Here is a 21,031-nt window from a genome sequence, read left to right as displayed (position 1 = left end):
TATACTTTGGCTTTTAACACACTGTGATTTTTGTCTTTCTTGGCACCTAAAACATACCTGCTGTGAACCCGTATGTGTATGTCTCTTTTTATCTATTTATCTTTTTTATCTCTTTATTTGTTTTATCTATTTCCTTTTTACTGTTTTTTTTTCTATCTATTGTACAGCACTTTGGCTACCCCTGTGGTTTTTAAAATGTGCTATATAAATAAAGTTGATTGATTGATTGATTGTGTCTTGAGGACAGCAAAGCCTGGATGGCTCTAAACTTCCTGAATTTTAGCGACAGGACAACAAAAGTGAAGGTGATTGGTCCCAGTGGCTCATGTGAAACTTATCCTGTTAATCTGGGGCCCTTGGTGCTTTACATAAAACCAACAATTTCTAATTTGTTTCTAAAACGGACAATGATTTTATTGCCAGATTGGAGCAGTGGTCAAGTCCAGTTTTTATCATCTCAGGCAGTTGGCAAAGGTAAAGCCAGTTCTTGCACAACAGCACTTTGAAACTGTAATTCATGCCTTCATCGCATCTTGACTTGATTACTGCAACATTCTTTACCTCAGAGTTAAGCTACAATTATACTTGAAGCATTAATCACTGCGTGAGGGTGTGCGAACCGCACCCACCGCGCTCCATTCAAAATGGACAATTTTGATGCTCTAGCGGAGCTGGTTCGTCTGAATCAGCATTTATATGATCCCTCTATGAGAGATCACAAAGATAATCAAACGTCTCAAAACTCACAGAAGAAGATTACTGCTGTAGTCAATAAATAGGAATGTTTTTAGACCACAGAGGGAAGAAATATTAGTCCTATGATGGACGAATCACAACTAATAATACAATCCAATTAACTATCCTTATAATGTCATAAATGTACTCAACCTTTTATTCAAGGCAGATAAATCAATGAAAGTCAAACTCAATGCTTTAAATTTAAACATCCTCTCTGTATCACAGCCACAACACAACAGAATACTTGCAGCCATATTTGATGTGACAGCCGTCTGCTCGGTCAGCTCTCTTTTTTTTTTTTACCACATTTCCACTGGTTATGCAGCCTGCTGCCCCCTGTCTTTTTGGAGAATACTGCACCAATGTAACACATTGTTTTTACGGTAGTCTAACTGCAGCTTATTAAGACGTAAAGTGGGAAATGTAGGCCTGTTTCTCATGTTGTGCTGATGAAACATGAGAAATAGATTTTGTGAGCTGCTTTGCAGTTTGTTCAACATGTTTTGTTATTTGAGTGATTAATATATGCAGACCATCCCTCACTGAAATGACAATTTATTCTCTCCAAGTGATTTAAAAATCATGTATGGACGTTTTATTTTTTAATTGCATACTAACTTCCAAGGCTTTTTATTAAAATTAAGAGCTTGTTTGCAAAAACACTTTTCCTCTTTTCTTTTTGTGTACTGCAGGAGAGACAACCTCCTGCTTTAAAAATGAAAAATAACCAAGTAACTTTTACTAAAAGTACATTTTTATTGACTTACTTTTTACTTTTACTTTAGTAGATTTTTAAACAAGTAGGTTTACTTGTATTTCAGTAAAATTTCAACAGAATAATGGTACTTTTACTTATGTGTGTTATTTTATTACCAGGCACCTCTGTATGTAACATTAACATAGAAACAAAGCCATGAGATTATCAAACAGCACACACAAACCACAGAAATTCAGCAAAATTAAGATAACATTTGCCTACAATATTTACTGTTCATTGTAGAGGAAAGGTTGTAAAATGTTAAATGAGAGTAAAGCTCTGAGCTGTTCTTTAGTACCTGTGCGGACTCTGTACTGCTCTGGGCCGTGATGGAGATATATGGCTTGGAGGCTGTGGAGCAGGTGGAGGTTCGTGGTGGCACTGGTGGAGGGGTTTTCTTATAGGTTGTAATGCAAGATGAAACTACAAAAAACAAAAATAGGGAGAGGAAATCAGAAAGAGGGAAGATAAGGTGCAATCAAATTACATACAATATAAAGTGAATGAACTTGTTTTCAAAAGTTAACAAAGTTATCTTTGGCAGATTTATGTTTTTAATACATGATTATTTTGTTGTTGTTACTGTTCTTATTAAAGTTGCCATGATAAGTAGTGTTAGTTGCTGTAATGAATATGGTAGGTGAGGACTCAATAGAGCAGGAAGCAAGTAGCAGGGGGGCATGTATAATTCCAAATAAGTTTAATAACTAGAGAAATTGTACTTTCTGTGAAAATGCAGTGTGAATAGCAATTGTTGAATGACTTTACTTAAATTTAAAGGAAAATGAGAGGAAGGGAAGCTAAATTAAAAATATAGAGATTTGGAAACATCTTCAAGTACAAAATAGAAGTCCATTTTTTTTGTTTGTTTTTGGATTTGCCATGTCCTTGATGACTGAGAGTCTACACCAACATAAAGAAGTTTAAATAAGCAGAAAATAAGCTGAACTGAGCTAAACAACAGCTACAAAAGAAACGAAATGCTATCTAAAACTAGCAAAATGCTAAAAAGTAAAAGTAGCAAATTGCTAGCTAAAAAAATATGGAACACTAATTTTAATGGTTAAAGTTTTGAAACAAAATAAAGACTTGAAATTTGCAAAAAGTCAAAAGAGATTTAAATATTAGCTGAACTTTCAAAGTTATTTGAAATATCTGAAAAAGACAACAAAGACAAAGAGGAAGGAGCAGAAGGATAAACAGACAAAAATACAATAGGAATGCATAAAGAAACAATTGATGTATAAAGAGAAAAAGAGAGAACAAGGATGCATAAGGGTACGTGAAAAGACAAAATAGTATCACATGAGGGTGTGAAAAAAAAGGCTGCATAGGGAGAAAACAGCGCAAAAGATATCAATAATAGAGCAAGTATGCTGAAGTAGATTTCAAAGGGAATAAAGTTTTGAATGATTTGAAGAAATCTCAATGTATTTTAATAGGGACATTTTCTTTGTAAATAAAGATCAACATTTTGAAAAAGCATAAAAGTAACAAAACAATACTGATGGCCATCTGACCCCAATGTTTCAAAACAAAGTTCAAACATTAACCTTCAAACTAGGCTGCATTTTCCTTGAACCACTGCTTCAAAGCTTGTTTTGGTGAGTAAAAAGACACAAGAAAGATGATGTCCAAAGCTGCCACTGCTTGTGTCCCCTGAGTGAATTATGTGACTGGTTCAATCCAGTCACTACTGCTTCGTTGCACAAGATGCTTCATTGTTACACATGCACACCCTACCATCCTAGCACATCCTCTGTATCCCCTAGCATGACTTATTCCAACTACTTGGCTACATACATTTACAAAATCACCTGAACAATCAATCAAAAACAATTACATATTTTACACAAATACCAGTTCCACTCATCACATAATTTTTAAAACATTGCTTTGTTGTCTCCTATTTCGCCACTAGATGTCACTGACACAAAGCTTTAATGAATTAAATAATTTTCAATACAATTGATGAAATGGTTCAATACTGGTTTATTGGTTCATTTGCACATCACTACAAAACAAGTTAGCAACCAAAAATAAAAAGAAACAATGAAATATTTCTTGAGGTGAATGAAATGAAAAACCCAGGACTGAGCAAGAGCGGGACTTACATACACAGATCTGACAGAAAATGAGTGAAAACGAGGAGCTTTTATCTGCTAAAAGGGTTAGTTAGTAAGTCTGAGCAGCTGACTGAAAATTGTTCTCAGCTAAGGTGCTTGGGAGGCAACCACTTCTGGGCCCCTTTCACCAAAATCCGGCTGAACCATCAGCTGGTACCGAATGTAGCAGCTGATAAAGTCAACTCTTGATGCCAACAAAACTCTCCTAATATTCTGCTGGTGTACTTCTGGTGGCAACGAGGCGAGAAAGGTTTTTGGCTCAAATTAAATTAATTTTCTACTGTACATTTTTCCTAAATTCATAGTAATTTTTGTTACTTCCGCCCTCACATTACTGTTAACTTTTCAACCCCCCTGCCTCAAAGTTCAACATCTCAGTCAATATTTTGGTACCAAATTCAAACATTCCAATATTCTTCATAACCTGCCATAACTTGTGCTATATTTGTTGGTTCCAATTAATGTCACATACACAGTACAAACCTTAATTCAGTTGTGTGTGTGTGTTTTAATACAACTATGATATTACTCCGAAATGAAGAACTCATTATTTAGGGTAACTTATTAAGACTGATAAACATATAAATCCTCGACTTATAGGATTTTTTTCTTCTTTTTTCTTCATTTTAAAAATTGATACTTGTCGGGTGAGGTGGAGATAACGGAGGCAAACCCAGAACGCAGACTCATGTTTGCACTAAAAGAAAAACTAATTTAATAAATCAAAAACAAAAGCTGACGAGGCAGCAAATTAAAACATAAACTAAAACTAAAACAAGGGCAGTAACCAAAATACATACAGGAGCAGGAACAAGCAGAACGGAGACAGAACAATGAACCAGTGGAGTAGTGGAGAAAGTGATGGGGTTTTAAACACTGAAGATAACGAGGTAAGTGGGAACAGGTGAGCGATACAAATTGTTGACAGGTGGAGATGGGCATGGCAGAGACACAAGAGAGAAACTGAGGAGTGAATGGTGACAGAAAAACAAAGGCACCAGTAAGAAAAGCTAAACTAAGACAAGGATAACTGAACACAAACATGAAAACAATAAACAAAAACATGTTTGCAACCAATAAACAAAAACCCAAAACCCCACAGTACCCCCCTCTCAAGGGACGGCCCTAGACGTCCCAAAACAACAAAGGACCTACAACGGTAGGGTGGTGGAGGAAAAAAAAAAAACAGGATGGAGGGTAAAAAATGAAAAAAGCAAAGAGCACTAAACCAAAAACAGCCCAAGAAAACTTGGGAAAACAGACAGGTACTTAAAAATAAATAAATTAATGAATAAACCCGCGTAACTGGACTAGAGTTTTGGCGGACGGTCCAGACACCGTCCGCTGTGAAGCAACAGACCGTCCAGGCGCCGTCCGTTGTGGAGCAAGAGTTCAGGTGGGCGGCCCGGGCGCCGTCCGTTAAGGAGCAAGAGTTCGATAGGGCGGCCAGGGCGCCGTCTGCTGTGGAGCAAGAGTTCAGGGGGATGGCCCAGTCGCCAGAAACTTTCTAGTTGGGACTGCATTGGGAAATGCACCGCCTAGAGTGAAGGTCACGTGACCTAGGGTGAAGCACTTACAACAAAACACTTTCTGTTTGCAAACAAACTCGTCAAATGCCCACATATTTCGTCATACATACAAAAATTATATATCAAAATGTAGGTATTTTTGTGGTCTTTCAAGCCATGTCCATGTTATTTTTTTTGAAGAGTTGGATTTCTCCGCTTCAATTCTTTGCAAACAAACGGTTTTTATTGGCACATATTTTTGACAAATATACATAAATTACATATCAAAACGTTCGTATTTTTGCCCTCTTTCATGTAGTATAAATGTTTTCTCAGTAAAACTTATTGTTCTGTCACAACGGGTGGCGGAATGCTAAGTGATTGCACCGAAATTCGATTACTTTCGTTTTGTGTCTTTGCAAAAAAACGCTCATAAAACACAAAAACTTCATCCTACAGACACGAATCACATATCAAAACGAAGGTCTTTCCCTCATCTCTAATGCAATATCTGTGTTTTTTCTGTAGGACTTCTAGTTTTGTAACAAGCAGCCCCAGAAGGTAAGTAGCCGTATGAACAGATTACATCAAACTCAATCTCCCATTATCCGTTGCCACTTACCCATTTCCCGCCTCCACTGCTCTGACAAACAGCTCAAATTTCAACAGATATCTTCCGCAGTGTTATCCTGACCACTGATGAGATATTCTTCACACAACAAACTAAATTTTATCAACACGAAGGACAGATGGTGATTCAGCAAAGAATTAAATAAGCTTCATTTAAATGTTAAAAATACACTTCTTCTTCGTCTATTTAGTGGCGGTTGGAAACAACATTGGGGTGCATTACTGACACCTACTGGAATGGAGTGTGGATCAGAATGCTAGTTTAAAAAAAAAACCCAGTTCAGTTCATGTGAGCATTTAAGGACAGTTACCAACACGGGTTTCTATATTTAGAAACAATATTTCTGCAGTCTTTAAGAGTGTATTTGTGTTAGTATTTCTCACAGTTATTTTGGCATTATTTAGACACTGCTGTTGTATTATTTATCTGTTCTAGGACCACACACTTTTCAGCTTCAACTCACTCATTTTTTCATATATGGAGCTGAAATTTGGTGTGGTAGTACCTGGCATAGAGCCCCATAGTATACTAAATGCTGAGAAAACAAATACAAAATGACCGCTAAAGCTAACAAGATCAAAATTCAGACCTAAAGTTGTTTGTGCTCTAACTTCAAAACTGTGTAACTTAAGAAAGTCAAACTTCTAAGCTACAACCCTCATGGGTCAGGGATCAATGTGAGAGATTACAAAGCCACAAGGTCAAAGGTCACGGTCACAAAAAAAAAACCCTTCTTAATTCCTCAAAGTTTCTTTCAACTTCAACTCAGTCATTTCTCAATATATAGGACAGAAATTTGCTGTGGCCGTAGCTGACAATGAGCCTCATCACATACTGAATGGTAAAACAAAACAACAAAATGGCCACCAAACCTAACAAGGTCAAAATTTAGATCTAAACTTGTGCATGCTCTAACTTCACAACCATGTGATGTAGGAAGGTGAAACCTTCCAGCTGGTCTCCTGGGTCTATGGATTGCCCTTTAGAGATAAAGATCACAAAGTCAAAGGTCAAAGTCACAAGAGCCTGTGAGCTCTAGCTCTGAAACTTTGTACAGTAGGAAGTTCTAACTTCACAGCTGGACTCCTCATGTGTCGACAATCAGCATTTCATGATGCCTGTCTACCAGTGGCGCAAAAAGTGGGTATCCACTGTATGCAACACATAGGGGCGCTGCGCTAGTGTGGGTGCCAAAATGATGTGGGGAAATTTTTTTTAATCGGCATTTTCTATATTTAACTGCAGTTTGTGCATGTATGAAATGATCAATAACAGAAAAACAGCACTGATTAGGCGCCCCTCCGCTCCTTCACCTCCCATCCTGTCGCTCCCCCCTCCCACACACGTTGCTTGGGCACGCGCCCCATCAAGAGCGCGCTCAGTTGCGTTTTTTTTTTTCTTTCAAATTTGAATTGTCGTAGACTACGACTCGTAGTGCACTTGACAACAGGGAGCTAAAGATGGGGCGGCAGAAAAAAAAGCTCTTCGGGGCAGAAAACGGAAGAGGGAGAGGGATAAAGATGTTGGAGGGATGAAGAAACTGTTTTCAAAGTAGTTGAAAGACAGTAGGTAAGTAATGTCAGTGTGTCAACATGAGGGTTGTAAATATTCAGGTTAGCTTAAGCTAGCCTAAAAGTGACAGGTGGCTAGGGTTGCCACCCGTCCCATAAATACGGAGTCATCCCGTAAATACGGAGTCGTCCTGTATTTGGCTGTTAAATGTTGCGTCCCGTATTGAACCGATACGGGACGCGATTTGTTCCGTATTTTTATAATTGTCCGATAGACACGCCTATCACACACATATCCACACTAAGTGTAACAATAATGATCAAAATAAAACACAGGAAATACTAAGGACAGGCTAGCTAAATTGTTGTGGCAGGAGCGCCCGGCTCTGGTCCAACACTGTCATCACGGTTGCCTAGAGACGGACACAGCCGAGGTGAGCTGCTGTCAACCCGCATCCTCAACTCAAGAAGCAAGTGCAGTCGTGAGTGGGAAGACGCACATCACAGGATGACCAGCGTCAGTGAGGATGAATACAGGCAATAAAAACACTGTGTCGCCCGGTGTGCTGTATGATATCAGACACAATGGATCAGTAGAAACATTGCAGACCTGTCAGAACCCAAAAGAACCAGACATCAGTGTCTCTTAATCGCTCAATCAGCTCCTGGGACCCACATGATACAGAACATTTTGTTGCGATCAATTAAGTTTCTTTTTGTACTTTTAGTAGACTATTATGGTTTGATTATTGGATTAGGATATTGAGTTTGGATGGCACATTTTTTCATATAGTATTTAAAGAACAAATCATACTAAAAGATTAACAGTAAATAAATAAATATTGTGAAGAGAAACTGTTTATTTGTCCTACATTTAAAAAGTTTGTTAGGGATTTCTGTGTAGGAAAAATGTTTATATCTTTACTAACATAAAATATACTTTATGTTAAAGTTTTTACAGTGTTCTGTGATCAGTATTATTTTATTAATGTGGTTTACCAGTTTGGATAACCTGACTTCCTATCAAGCTATAAGAATGAAGGAAAACATGCTAACCAATGCCTCAGACACAGACCTGCAGCCCATGGGTGGTTCTAAACAGAGGCTGACAGAAGTGGCTCTTTGGCTCACTTATATGTTAAATTATGAAATATTGCCGTTTTTTGTTTCATTCCTTTTTAATTGCTACCCATGAAAAAACACTGACTACTTTGGCCCCCCGTGGTACATCTGGTCTAGAACCAGTCTCTGAACCTAACTCCTTATAAATATTTTGGTTTTAGTCTTTAAAGTACCAGAATTTGCACAGAACTTACTTTTGGCTGTCTGGCATGAATTTAAAATATTGAATCTGATGTTATGATTAGTTACTCAGTAGACTTTTTACCAAATACTTTTTACACTTGCTTATTTATTAATCTACTTCTGCTTAACATGTTGAAGTTATATTACTCTGATTGGTGTACATTTTTGGGGTGCTCTAACCAACCTCTGTAATAATTGCACTATTAATTTTTTTGTTTTTACAAAAACAGCCATAAAATAACGTATACCACTTCTGTGGGCACCCCACCGTGGTGAGTGTCCCTTATTTTCATTTCTGAAAGGTGGCAACCCTACAGGTGGCTGTTGTTGTCTTGCAATTGTTTGCTGTAGTCGTAGGCCTATTGACAATATAACAGATAATAAAAAGCAAAAGCTGAGCTGGAAGAATCAGTGACCACATATGCCCTGACTACCTGTGATGTTTCAAGAGATATCATTCAAGAAATATATCCAGCAAGCCGTCTACTGAAGGCTTACAAGGCTCTAGCAAAGTTAAATTTCCTCATACAGGATAATCTTGATTTGGTGTTTCCAAATCTGACAGTAGCCTTTACAGTATTCTTAACCATGCCTCTGGCAGTTGCATCTGCCAAGAGATCCTTCAGCAAGGTGAAACTTATCAAAACACACCTTTGTTCGAGTATGAGCAATGATTGCTTGTCCCATTGTGACACTGTCTATTTCATTTGATGCTATTCTTGACAAATGGGCAAGTGCAAAGGCACAAAATGTAACAGTTTAGTATTAAAACTCTGACATAGAGCCCAGGCTGTTGTTCAGATTTCATATTTCCACTACAGAAAATTTGTTGAGCACTGAGTGCCACTACTGTTACATATTTTTACTTTATTAAACTTTGTTTTTGTTTGTGACTGAGATGATCACCTGCCGTAAAATGTAACATAAAATAAAAGTCCATAATAGAATTATTGTATTTTATATGTGCATGAATAAGGGAGAGCTGTATGGACATATTAAACCTAGGCCGAGGTGGGGGGGATGTGGTGGGGGGAGGGGGGTGTCAATGATGTGTTCATACACCTCAGAAAGTATGTAGTTGCACCCCTGCTGTCTACAATGGATCAGCTTTTAGAGCGACATTCAATCGGGACAAACATGCACACATGCAGTCCCTTTCTAAGTTTCTTCAGAAACTTTCTAGTTGGGACTGCATGCGAAGCAAGCAGACCATTGCTCTTCACCTGATAGCAGTCTCTTTATTATTATTATTCCATTACCCTCAATGCAGCTCGCATCTTAGAATGTCCAATTTTACCTGGATACTTTGCAAAGTTGAACGATTGTACACTAGAAGCGAGGATACATCATAAATGACAAAAAGGCAAAACACAAATAACTAACAAACTCAGGAGAGATAGACTGCATGTCATTAACAAAGGTACCATCTTGTCTCGCTGATTTATGAGATATTTTGCTAACAGACAGTCAAACAAGCAGTAGCAGGAGATCGACAGGCGGATTGGTGCAGCGTCTGCAGTGAAGCAGGCACTGTACCGGTCTGTCGTGGTGAAGAAAGACCTGAGTCAAAAGGCGAAGCTCTCGATTTACCGGTCGATCTACGTTCCTACCCTCATCTATGGTCACGAGCTTTGGGTAGTGACCGAAAGAACGAGATCGCGATTACAAGCGGCTGAAATGAGTTTCCTCCGCAGGGTGTCTGGGCTCTCCCTTAGAGAGAAGCTCGGTCATCCGGGAGGGACTCAGAGTATTGCCGCTGCTTCTCCACATCCAGAGGAGCCAGTTGAGCTGGCTCGGGCATCTGGTTAGAATGCCTCCTGGACACCTCCGGGTGTTCCAGGCACGTCTCACCGGGAGGAGGCCTAGAGGAAGACCCAGGACACGCTGGAGGGACTATGTTTCTCGGCTGGCCTGGGAACGCCTTGGGATTCCCCCAGAGGAGCTGGCCCAAGTGGCTGGGGAGAGGGAAGTCTGGGTCTCCCTGCTTGGGCTGCTACCCCCGCGACCCGACCCCGGATAAGCGGAAGAAGATGGATGGATGGATGGACATTTAAACGTAACTACAAATAGTTACTGGCAAAATTTTAAACAAAGATCTTTTTATTTTAGGTCAAAGTTTATAAATAAAACTAAATGTGGTTTTCATTTTGCTTTATCCAGTTTTCTCAGCACTGTTTTGAATTTTACATTAAGAGGTTTTATGTATTTATTTTTTGTTTGTTTGTTTTTTGTTGTTTGTTTGTTTTGTTCTGTTTAAATGAATGATGGAGTTGTGAAGTGTTTGGTGTTCTACTGATCAAAAGCAGGATTTTCTCAGTTTAGGGTTGCCATGTTGGAGGCCTCAGGAAGAAAAAGGAGGCCCCACTCAGTCCTGTTTGCTTGACAGAAACAAGAGTTCTATGATGTATTGGTTTTCCAACAATACCATTAAAAACTACAACAAAATGCACAGCCTCATAAGACTGATGAAAAAAGAGACATGAAAATGGAAGTTACATAACTGCGAGGCTCATGAGAGGACACATGCTGCTTTTCATATTATCACACATCTAGACAGTATTCTGAAACAAAAATTACTGTGTGCTTACACTTTAAACAACAGTGCTTGGTATAGAAAAGATAAAGCAATGATTAAAAAAGTTAACTGTAACAGAGAAAAATGAGGAATAAGTAATCATCCTAAGTTTTGATGTTTGTATTTAGAATAATGTCATAATAATAATGTCATGCTTCTTTGGTGTACATTGATATTTTCATGTGTTTAGTTTGTTTACAGTTTGCTTCATCTCCCTTGTCATTAGCCATTATTTCTCACAATCCATCTCTCACTCCATCCTGCATGAACTCATGAACAAGACTCCCAGATATATTAACTCCTACCCTTAGAGCAAAGACTCATCCCTGACCTTGAAGGAGCATGTGTGGCCTTAAACTTTGAGGACTTCACAAGTGCAGCTGGAAATTCTGTCCATAAATGCTACAAACAGGATTGAAGACAAGGGACAGGCATGGCAGAGTCCAACCCGCACTGGAAATGATTTCGACTTTGGACTGAGCATGCGGACACAGCTCTTTCTTTGGGTATACAGGGATCAACTAGCCCTTAAAAGTGGCCCCAGCACTTTTCTGAGCTGCCAGTCAGTTGGAAAGTACCTCTTTGAGACCAACGAAAAGTCCTTCTCTGTGGCTTCTCTGAAATCGTCCCATGCCTGAGTTTTTGGTGCTTCTACCACAGAAGCTGCAGTTTTGGCTACTGCCTGTCAGCTGCTTCAAGAATTCTCCAGGCCAGCCATGCCCTGAAAGCATCCTTCTTCAGTCTGATGACCTCCACCACCGCTGGCATTCACCAGTGGGTCCTCTAGTTGCCACCATGACAGGCACCAACAATCTTCAGGGCACAGTTCTTGTATCTGCATTAGTGAGTCTGAACATAGCCATTTTAGATTTCATGTTCCCAGCCTCCTCTGGGACAAAGTAAAAACTCTCCTGTAGATGTGAATTGAAGATCTCACGAACTGGGGCCTCCATTAGACTTTACAAGTTTATCCTTACTTTTAATTTTGGGTTTACCTGAACTGCGGCCTTCCCTGCCACTGGATCCAACTCACCACCAGGTGGTGATCAGTTGACAGCTCTGCCTCTCTCTTTACCCAAGTGTCCAAAACAAAGGGCAACATGTCTGAGGACACAATTACAAAATTGATCATTAACATTTGGCCTAAGGTAGCCTGGTACCAAGTACACTTATGGACCACCCTATGCTGGTGTTCATTATGAACATCGTTAACTTAGCACAGAAATTCAAATTCAAAATACCACTCGCGTCCAGATCAGGAAGGCTTCTTTCCCTAATGACCCCCTTCCAGATAGCTCCTCATTGCCCACATGGGCACAGACAGGTGATGCTTTTGTTCACTGAGGAGAACACCAAAACCTAGACTCTCAGATGTGGGTTTATGAGTATCTCCAATCTCCATACCTGTCTCTCTCCCTCGGCAACAGCAGAGTAGGAAAGAATCCAGCCCTTCTCTAGGAGTTGGGTTCCAGAGACCAAGCTAGTAGTAGTGAGGTGATCCCAACTATATTCTAGGTGGTATCACTCAACCTGAACTACAAGCTATCTGCCAGTGAAATGGCATTTCACATCCCTAGAACCCGGATCAGCATGGTTAGGGTTAGGGTTTGCCTGCCACCCAGCCTAAATAGCACCTAACTTAGAATTTAAACACTAATTAATCTCTCTCAGAATTATTCTGTTATTATCAACATCAGAGTTATAATAGTTATAATGTTTTTAAATAGTCTCTTTAAGAATATTAAATAGCCTCTGATCTACCAACACCTCCCAGCTCCCAGTCATCTGCTTATTAGGCTCAGCTGCACTCACTCTGTAAACATGTCCCCTAACTTTCTAATACTCCCTGTTCTCACTCACTCATATTCCAATCTTAGTGGTGGCTCTCTAGTTCTTTCCCTATGGTTTGTTCTTACACAGCAGTTACTGTTAGTGATGGAGAAACCAAAGTTTTCTGAACCACTGATTCAATAGGAAGCAATTGTGTTAAAATGGTTCAGTGTTTTGATACAACTAAATATAGCACCATCTTGCTGGCCAGCCTTCAACATTGCCGTTTTTTGGAGCAATAAAGGACAAGATATCACAAAACAGGAAGACACTGTTATGTATAACAATAAAGGTTGTATGTGCATCTTGCATTTCAGTTGAGTTAAGCTTGTTGCGTATTTACAAAAACCAAGAATACTGTACATTTTCTTGAGGTGGCATAAACAAGAAGAAAGTTTGTTCTGGACAGGGTATTTCCTAAGTAATGAGAAACTCAAGTGTAGAACTCGTCGATAATCTTCATTGAAGGAATGTTAAGATTTCCACTTTTCCATATGAACCACAGCCACTTCCAATTTTTGACCAATCACACAATAGCTTTTGGTTACCACACAAGAAAAAAGTTCTGCCCAGATCATATGTCAAGAACAATCTGCAAGATCTCCAAAACCAAGGCTGCAAGAACAAAATTATTTCATTCTACCTCACAGTCACAATTTTATTGGATCTTGCGAAGTATGTATCAGCGTTTAGGCTTCAGTCTGTTCCTCTTCTTTGTTACTACTTCTCCAGCTTTGAAGAAGACCCCTTCATATTGCACCTTTTCTCAAAAAACCCACAAAGTTGAAAGGAATTGTTTATAACCATAATCAGCGTGATAACCTCGCCCTGATTTCAAAACCGATGCGACATGTCAATAATATATGTGTCATATAATGATGTTTCAATTGGAAAGCCTGGTGAATTATTTTTACACATTGTAGCCAGTAATTTAAACATCTACTCACAATACCTCTGCTTTGAAAGATCAATATTGTGTGGAGCCATCTGCTTTGAGCAGAACATCTCTAGTTACTGTAGTGTGTTTTTGTTTTTTTTTTGGGGGGGGGGGGGGTTGCCCCGTCTTTTTTTTTTTGATCATCGTCTCAGTTAGTTCATATTTATCTTCCTCCTTGTCTGTAAGTTGGGTCTTATCATCATTAAAATATGTCAGAAGTGCTAGTAAAGTATATATTGTATTATATTTTGTTAATTTAATTCCATTTAGTAATAAAGCCAATGCAGCCTGTTGCATTATGAATCAATATGTTTGGGTTTTAAGTGCAAACAGTTTCATAAGAATCATCTTATTCACATGATGGTTTCAAATCCCAATCACACATAAAAATGCTGAACTAAAAGCCTACTTTTGTGTTTGATACAAAAGTTGTTTAGAGTTTCTTCCAGGAAATCTTACCAAACATAATCATATTATATCATGTCGTGTTTTGCAAATTTACAAGGACTTCTGTTTCATATTTACTTCTTCCAAGTTACCTATTTTGTTAGAGAGACGGAGAGACAAAGACAGCCTTTGTTTGTCACTTAATCTCTATGACAGTTCTTTTGTGCATAGAACATCTGTTTCCGTTTCCTCATATTGACAGAGAAATGTCTCCTCAGACTATAAACCTTATAAGGATTTTTAAAAACTTGGCTGATCCTTGTAAAAACAATACTGCCAAATTAGAGGCTCTGCGGAAACACAACTTAAAGTAAGAAATTCCAGAACTAGAGCTCTGGATGTCTCGCATAAAGAAATAAAATGAAATAATTTGTTTTTCTCAAAGGATTAACTTTGGAGCTGATGACAATCAAAGCCACGGCAGCTTTTTATCTGTAACTAGAGACACTGTCATTCTGGAAGGCAGAACTGATCATTTTTATGAAAAATACACTGACAAACAAACAAACTAGATAAAGGCCTAGAATTCCTTAGAAGGAATGCATATCACCCACCACAGTTCTTTGCCAAAGTTTTAGACTGATACCATGTTATGCTAAGAACATCACAGTTGACTTAGTGCTCTAACTATGCAGCAATGTAATGTAGGAATATCAAACTGCACAGCTGGACAGCTTATGAGTCAAATATGATGCCTGTTGATTTCAAGGTTCATGGGGTCAAAGGTCAAGGTCACAGTTAACCCCTTTGTGAAAAGCTTCTCTATGCTTCTACATGTGACCCTTTTGTTACCTCCACCAAGGAACTTCCGTTCGTTAGTTGTGTTTGAACTGTGTTTACTGTATGAACAATGCTTGGATGGTTGGAATGACATACATTTGGGAAGAGGTTTTATTTTCCACATGCTTTGCATGGTTTTCCTTGCTGGGCACTTTTCTTCATTCATATGTGCTCTGTTTCCACAGCAGTTGCACCCTCATATGTCATGAATGTTGGTGTTGTTGGGGGTTTGTTTGGGGTTTCTTGTTGGTCTTGTTTTGGTTTGGTTGTCTTTTGGGTTTCTGTGTTTGTTTTGTCACCATTCACCTCCCCAGTAGTTTTCCATTCAAGCCTGCCACACCCACCTCACCTGCTCCTCGTCTAGTCCACAGCTGCACCCATTAATCACCTCTCCCTCAGTCTTTTAAAACCGGTCTCTGTTCATCACTCTTCACTCGGTCATTCCTCTTGTTACCTCGCGACATGCTTCATGCCACGTTTGTTGTTCGCCTTGCCGCGCCTCATTTGGATTATGGATTTTGTTGTTCTTTGCTGCCCCGCCAGCCTTTTTGTTTGGTTATATTTTACTTTAATAAATTAGTTTAATTTTTCACGATGAGTCTGGGTTCGCCTCAGTCTCCCCCCTTCTTGACATCATAATTGTTATTTTGTCCCTCTTGCTTTATTCTGATCAGGTCTTCCATCTGTTTTTTAAACTGACATTCTCTCCATGATCTGTGCCAGGATGAGTGATGTTCAACAGCATGTACAGTGCTGATGCTGCCTGCCATAGTTTTCAACTGAGCTTTTGCAAGCTCATGTGATTGGACAATTGGATGCTTTATCTAATGTTAGTTTAGATCCAATATTAAGTTTTTCTCTCACAATGGGAAAATGAATGTAGAATACATTTAGTCTCTGACCATCTTCTTACTGTTGGCATAATCACAGATTATAATAATCACAAATAGTCTTAAATCCATCACAAACTATTCAAAGAGATCATTACTCCCTGTGTTTGTTTGTGAAATTTGCAATGTGCAAATATTATGTTAGTCTCTGGCTTCATGTAGTAGTTTTCCTTGATCTTCCTTGATCTTCTGAAAGGGATTAAGCGTTATAAATGTGTCTGCCTTTTTCTCTGACCCTACGAAAGAGACAACTGAACCTTTCTTTTTCACTTTTCTTCTTTAGCAGCCCAGAAAATATTAACTCCACATGGAGTTTAAAGTTGTGCCATTCTTCAGGGAGGTTGCTATCATCCCATCCCATTGAGTGTGTAGTGGCGGTACTCCAGCTAAGCCCATTTTGCAGTTTTTACTCTGACAGTCCTTTCACACTGACACCATGACTCCAATATTAATATTTTGTGGGGTATAGTCAAGCTAGTGTTTCCCATATGAGCATACAAATATCTGTTCAGACATGACTGTTGCATTTTGCTACATATTATTTCAGGAATATAGTCTATGATTTGAACAGATCTGTATTCTTAAGATTATTTCTGTATTGTTATTGTCATGACTGGTGGGGATGACAGAGACGAACCCAGTACGCAGACTCATTTAAAAGAAAAGAAACTAATTCATTAAACTAAAGAAAAAAACGAAAAGCTGATGTGGCAGCAAACAAACAAAAACTAAATTTAAATACATAAACGGAACCGAACTCTGAAGACAGAAACCAGGGACACGGAGCGAGGACAACCAAACAGACAACATCAAACAAACATCAATGGACCAGCGGGTAATGGAGAGAAATGACCGGGTTTTAAAGTACAGAGGATGATTATGGTAAGTGGACTCAGGTGTATGGGAACAATCACAGGCAGGTGGAGATGGGCGTGGCAGGAGAACTGAAAGAGGGTGACTGGGGAGGAGTGAAATGAAAACACAAACACGAGGACGGAACCCAAATGAACCAAGAAGAAAATAAAAACCAGATAACTAAAAATAGGAAACAAAACCAAAACACAAACCAGAGAACTTAAATAAAAATAAAACAAAAACAAAACCCAGAAAAAGCCAAATCACCACAGTACCTCCCTTTCAAGGGCCGGCCCTAGACGGCCCAAAAACATGAAATACCTAGCACGGGAGGGAGGTGGGGGGTAAAAAACGAAACACAGGATGGAGGGCTAAACTGAAAAAACAACCAAAAATACAAAACAAAAAACCGACCAGAAAAAAATGGGGAAAACGCACAGAAACTCAAAACCCACAATTAAATAAACCCAGGTAACGGGACTAGAGTTCTGGTGGACGGCCCGAGTGCCAACCACAACGGAGCAACAGTTCTGGCGGGCGGCCGGGACGCCACCCTCGGCGGAGCAACAGTTCTGGCGGGCGGCCGGGACGGAGCTGAGCAAGGCATTGATCCCAACCCCCGGTGGAGCGGAGCGGAGCGAGGCATCCATCCGGACCCTCGGCATGACGGAGCGGAGCGAGGCGTCCATCCGGACCCCCGGCGGAGCAGAGCGGAGCGAGGCGTCGACCCTCCACGTGGCTAAGCATAGCGAGGCGTTTATCCGGACCCTCGGCAGAGCAGAGTGGTTCGAGGCGTCCATCCGGACCCTCGGCATGACGGAGCGGAGCGAGGCGTCCATCCGGATCCTCGGTTCTGAAGAGGCTGAAAGCACTGCAGGCAGCTCAGGAGACGGGAATGAAGGGTGACTAGTGTGATCTGGCTGGTTTGGGTGACGGAGTGTACAGGATGGCTTGAGTGGGTGGCAAACTGAGGGTAAAAATGGCTGGAGGGCTATGGATGAGTTGGTTAACTTTCCCTTTAACTGAGTTATGGTAAAATAAATGCTGGAGTAATGTAGCAGACTGAGGAGACCCGGGCGAGACAGAAGGATTCTTTCTATGAGTAAACAGGTGGCTAGATTGTGTCTTGGATTGGTGTTGGTTGTTGTTGATGAGAGCAATCTATTTATTTGGTTTGAGATGTCTATGAGTTCTGTGGGTAAAAACTGCAAACCAGTAATGGGAGACGTGAAAACTGACGTTAATGACGGAGGCGTGGTGGTGTCTGGCTGATCCACCGAAGGAACAGAGGTGGCGTCTGGCCGATCCACCAAGGCGGCTGTGGAGATGACTGAGGGAGCCACAGCGACCGGAAGAGACGTGGCGACTGTCACAACCGGTGGAAACGTGGAGGCTGCCGTCACTGGTTTCTTTCTTTGCCGACGGCGGTTCCCAGGCGCTGGAGGGACGGTGGCTGGAGAACACGGACCTTTTAAAAAGGCGAGCGGGTGTTCCTCCTGCAGTTCTGCCAGGATCTGGGTCTTTTCCTCAGGAGTGAGGGTAACACAGACAGAAGAGTCTGCTGGGTTCTGGTCTGGCTGGTCCATTCTGTCATGACGAGTGGGGATGACGGAGACGAACCCAGTACGCAGACTCATTTAAAAGAAAAACTAATTTATTAAACTAAAGAAATAAACGAAAACAAAAAGCTGACGTGGCAGCAAACAAACAAAAACTAAATTTAAATATATAAATGGAATTCTGAAGACAGAAACCAGGGACACGGAGCGAGGACAACCAAACAGACAACATCAAACAAACATCAATGGACCAGCAAGGAATGGAGAGAAATGACCGAGTTTTAAAAGACAGAGGATGATTATGGTAACCAAAACACAAACCAGAGAACTTAAATAAAAATAAAACAAAATCAAAACCCAGAAAAAGCCAAATCACCAGTCAGAGGGTATAGTGGAGTTGGGTGAGTCTGGTGGGTCCTGGTACAACTGGTTAAATCTGTCACGATAGGTGGTTGGATGATTTGAACCCAAAATGCAGACTGCACTAAGGAGCTCCAAATTAAAACTAATTTATTCAAAAAGAGACAAAAATAAAGGGCTGATGTGGCAGCAAAGACTAAATAACAAAAACTTACAAATAATGGTGACACCAGGAACACAAGGAGGACGATACTAGGGAACCAAACTGAACATGACAGCAAACAAACATTGTCTTGTGGAACCCACTTCCAGTTTCTGTCCATGAGCCTGACACCCTGTCTACTTTTAAGACTAGGCTTAAGACTTTCCTTTTGAGAAATCCTTTAGTTAGGGTTAGGGTTGCTTGGGTTTATTTAGTTATTCCTTAGTTATCCTGCTACAGACTTAGATTGTTGGAGGACATACGGACCACATTTCCACATTCTGCTGCTGTCTTTACTTGCTCTGTTCTCCATGTTTGGAGGATAGGAGATTGCAACAAAGTGAAGATTTAACGTAATCTGCTGGCGTCTTTTGATAAATAAGTTTTGCTAATGGGCATTTTATAATGTACAGTATATGAATGATTTTGTACAGGGCTTTTGTTGTGAATTGGCGCTATATTAATAAACTGAATTGAATTGAATCAGCAGCTCTGACACTGAAGCTGACACTGTTTCCAGGCCTTTCCAGATCTTTTTTTTTAACCAGATGTTTGCTTGAATGTTTAGTTTTTTATTTTCCAGGTGACATAGAACATAGTACCCATTAATTAACCAATAAAAGCCCTGGATGTCCATTTATCAGTCATGAGAGGAATAACAGAAGCTCTGAAGAAATTATGGACAGCTGTAGTTGCATTTGTTTACAACAGACTGGTATGAGTGGCCAAAGAGGTCCTGCTGGAAGCCCCTTTGCCTGCCCAGGTTTATTAAGTCTTGCCCTTCACACTGTTACAGTATCTATCTTTCTTGGAAGAGCAGAAACAGGCTACAGCATCAAGATATATTATAGGATTTTTTTATTAAGGACTTGAGTGTCTAAGAAAACTTTCTGATAGCCCTAAAAAATAGAAAGACTTGTTTTTAGCTGATGTACACAGTCTAAAATAAATTGTGACGTCTTAACTTTTGAAAAACAAATAACTCTTGGCCTAGAAATCCCCTTTTCTGTTTGTTGGTATAAAACATTTATGACATGGGACTCCATACAGAAATACTTTCAGAGTGATCTTTTTCCCCTACCTGTGCTGCTCTGTATGGTCCTGACAGTTGTTGCGGATGTGCGTGGTGGTGAGGATGGTAGCAGCAGCAGTGGTCTCCCTCCTTCTCCTTCCTCCTCCCCAGAACATCCCTGGTCGATTGCCCTCACATAACTGTGGCTTCTCATACGGAAGCATCCAGGCATAGGCAGGGTGTCCATGGTGTCCAAACTGTCTATTGCAGTGTCCATAGCTTGAGACTGCATCGCACTGTAGACCTGCTCACATACCTGCTCAATTTGTCCATTCACTTCCACTTCACTCAGCTAGAGAAAGGAGAGGGCAACAGGTTAGAAGCAGGCAGATAAAAACTTAAGGAAAGAAAAGGTAGGAAAAAACAAAAAAAAACTGCAGTTTAATATTTATGCCATCACGTTTTTTAAGGACATATTTTCTGATACTTCATGGAGTAAATTAACTGCTAAAAAGGCTGAATCAACTGAAAACTAAAAAATAATGAATAAAGATTTGTTTTTTGTTTTCATATTGTGTTTTTCTTTTATTAGCTTCACAAAAAATGACTGAATAGCTGATAACTAGAGAGAATTTATTTGGTTTTACATATTTCATCAGTTTTCATCAATTTCTCTTCATGAAACTAGCCACAATCATACTTGTACGTCACAAATATCCTTAACACAGTGGTAGACAAAACATCACATTCTCAGACAGATACTGTCTTCACAAATAAACGTGTTAGCAAAGTAATGGTAGGCATTCTTACTCTAAAAGTGAATAAATAAATTGTATTGTCACAAGGGGGGGGGGCCAATCCAGAATGCAGACTCATCTTTAGAAACCAAAACTAATTTCATCCATCCATTTTCTTCCGCTTATCCGGGGTCGGGTCGCAGGGGGCAGCAGCCTAAGCAGGGAGACCAAGACTTCCCTCTACCCAGCCACTTAGGCCATCTCCTCCGAG

The 21,031-nt window shown here is 40.0% G+C and overlaps 1 protein-coding gene across 4 annotated transcripts in view; it reads right to left on the bottom strand.

The window, feature by feature from the left end:
• The window catches only part of LOC108246689 (disks large-associated protein 1), a 180,725-nt gene that overhangs the window by 82,908 nt on the left and 76,786 nt on the right, over positions 1-21,031 (bottom strand). For all 4 annotated transcript variants that reach the window (XR_005234583.1, XR_005234582.1, XM_017434353.3 and 1 more), the window contains exons 6-7: positions 20,093-20,375; positions 1,794-1,918 (exon numbers count right to left, since the gene is read on the bottom strand). Coding sequence is in view for 2 of the 4 variants with exons in the window: in XM_017434353.3 (XP_017289842.1) it covers positions 1,794-1,918; positions 20,093-20,375 (408 nt within the window). In the remaining 2 variants the exon portion in view is untranslated. The remainder of the gene's footprint in view (positions 1-1,793; positions 1,919-20,092; positions 20,376-21,031) is intronic.

The sequence above is a fragment of the Kryptolebias marmoratus genome, linkage group LG20 (assembly GCF_001649575.2).
Source record: "Kryptolebias marmoratus isolate JLee-2015 linkage group LG20, ASM164957v2, whole genome shotgun sequence".
Classification (NCBI taxonomy): Eukaryota; Metazoa; Chordata; class Actinopteri; order Cyprinodontiformes; family Rivulidae; genus Kryptolebias; species Kryptolebias marmoratus.
The sequence above is the reverse complement of the archived record's forward strand: the minus strand, read 5'-3'. Positions and strand labels throughout refer to the sequence as shown.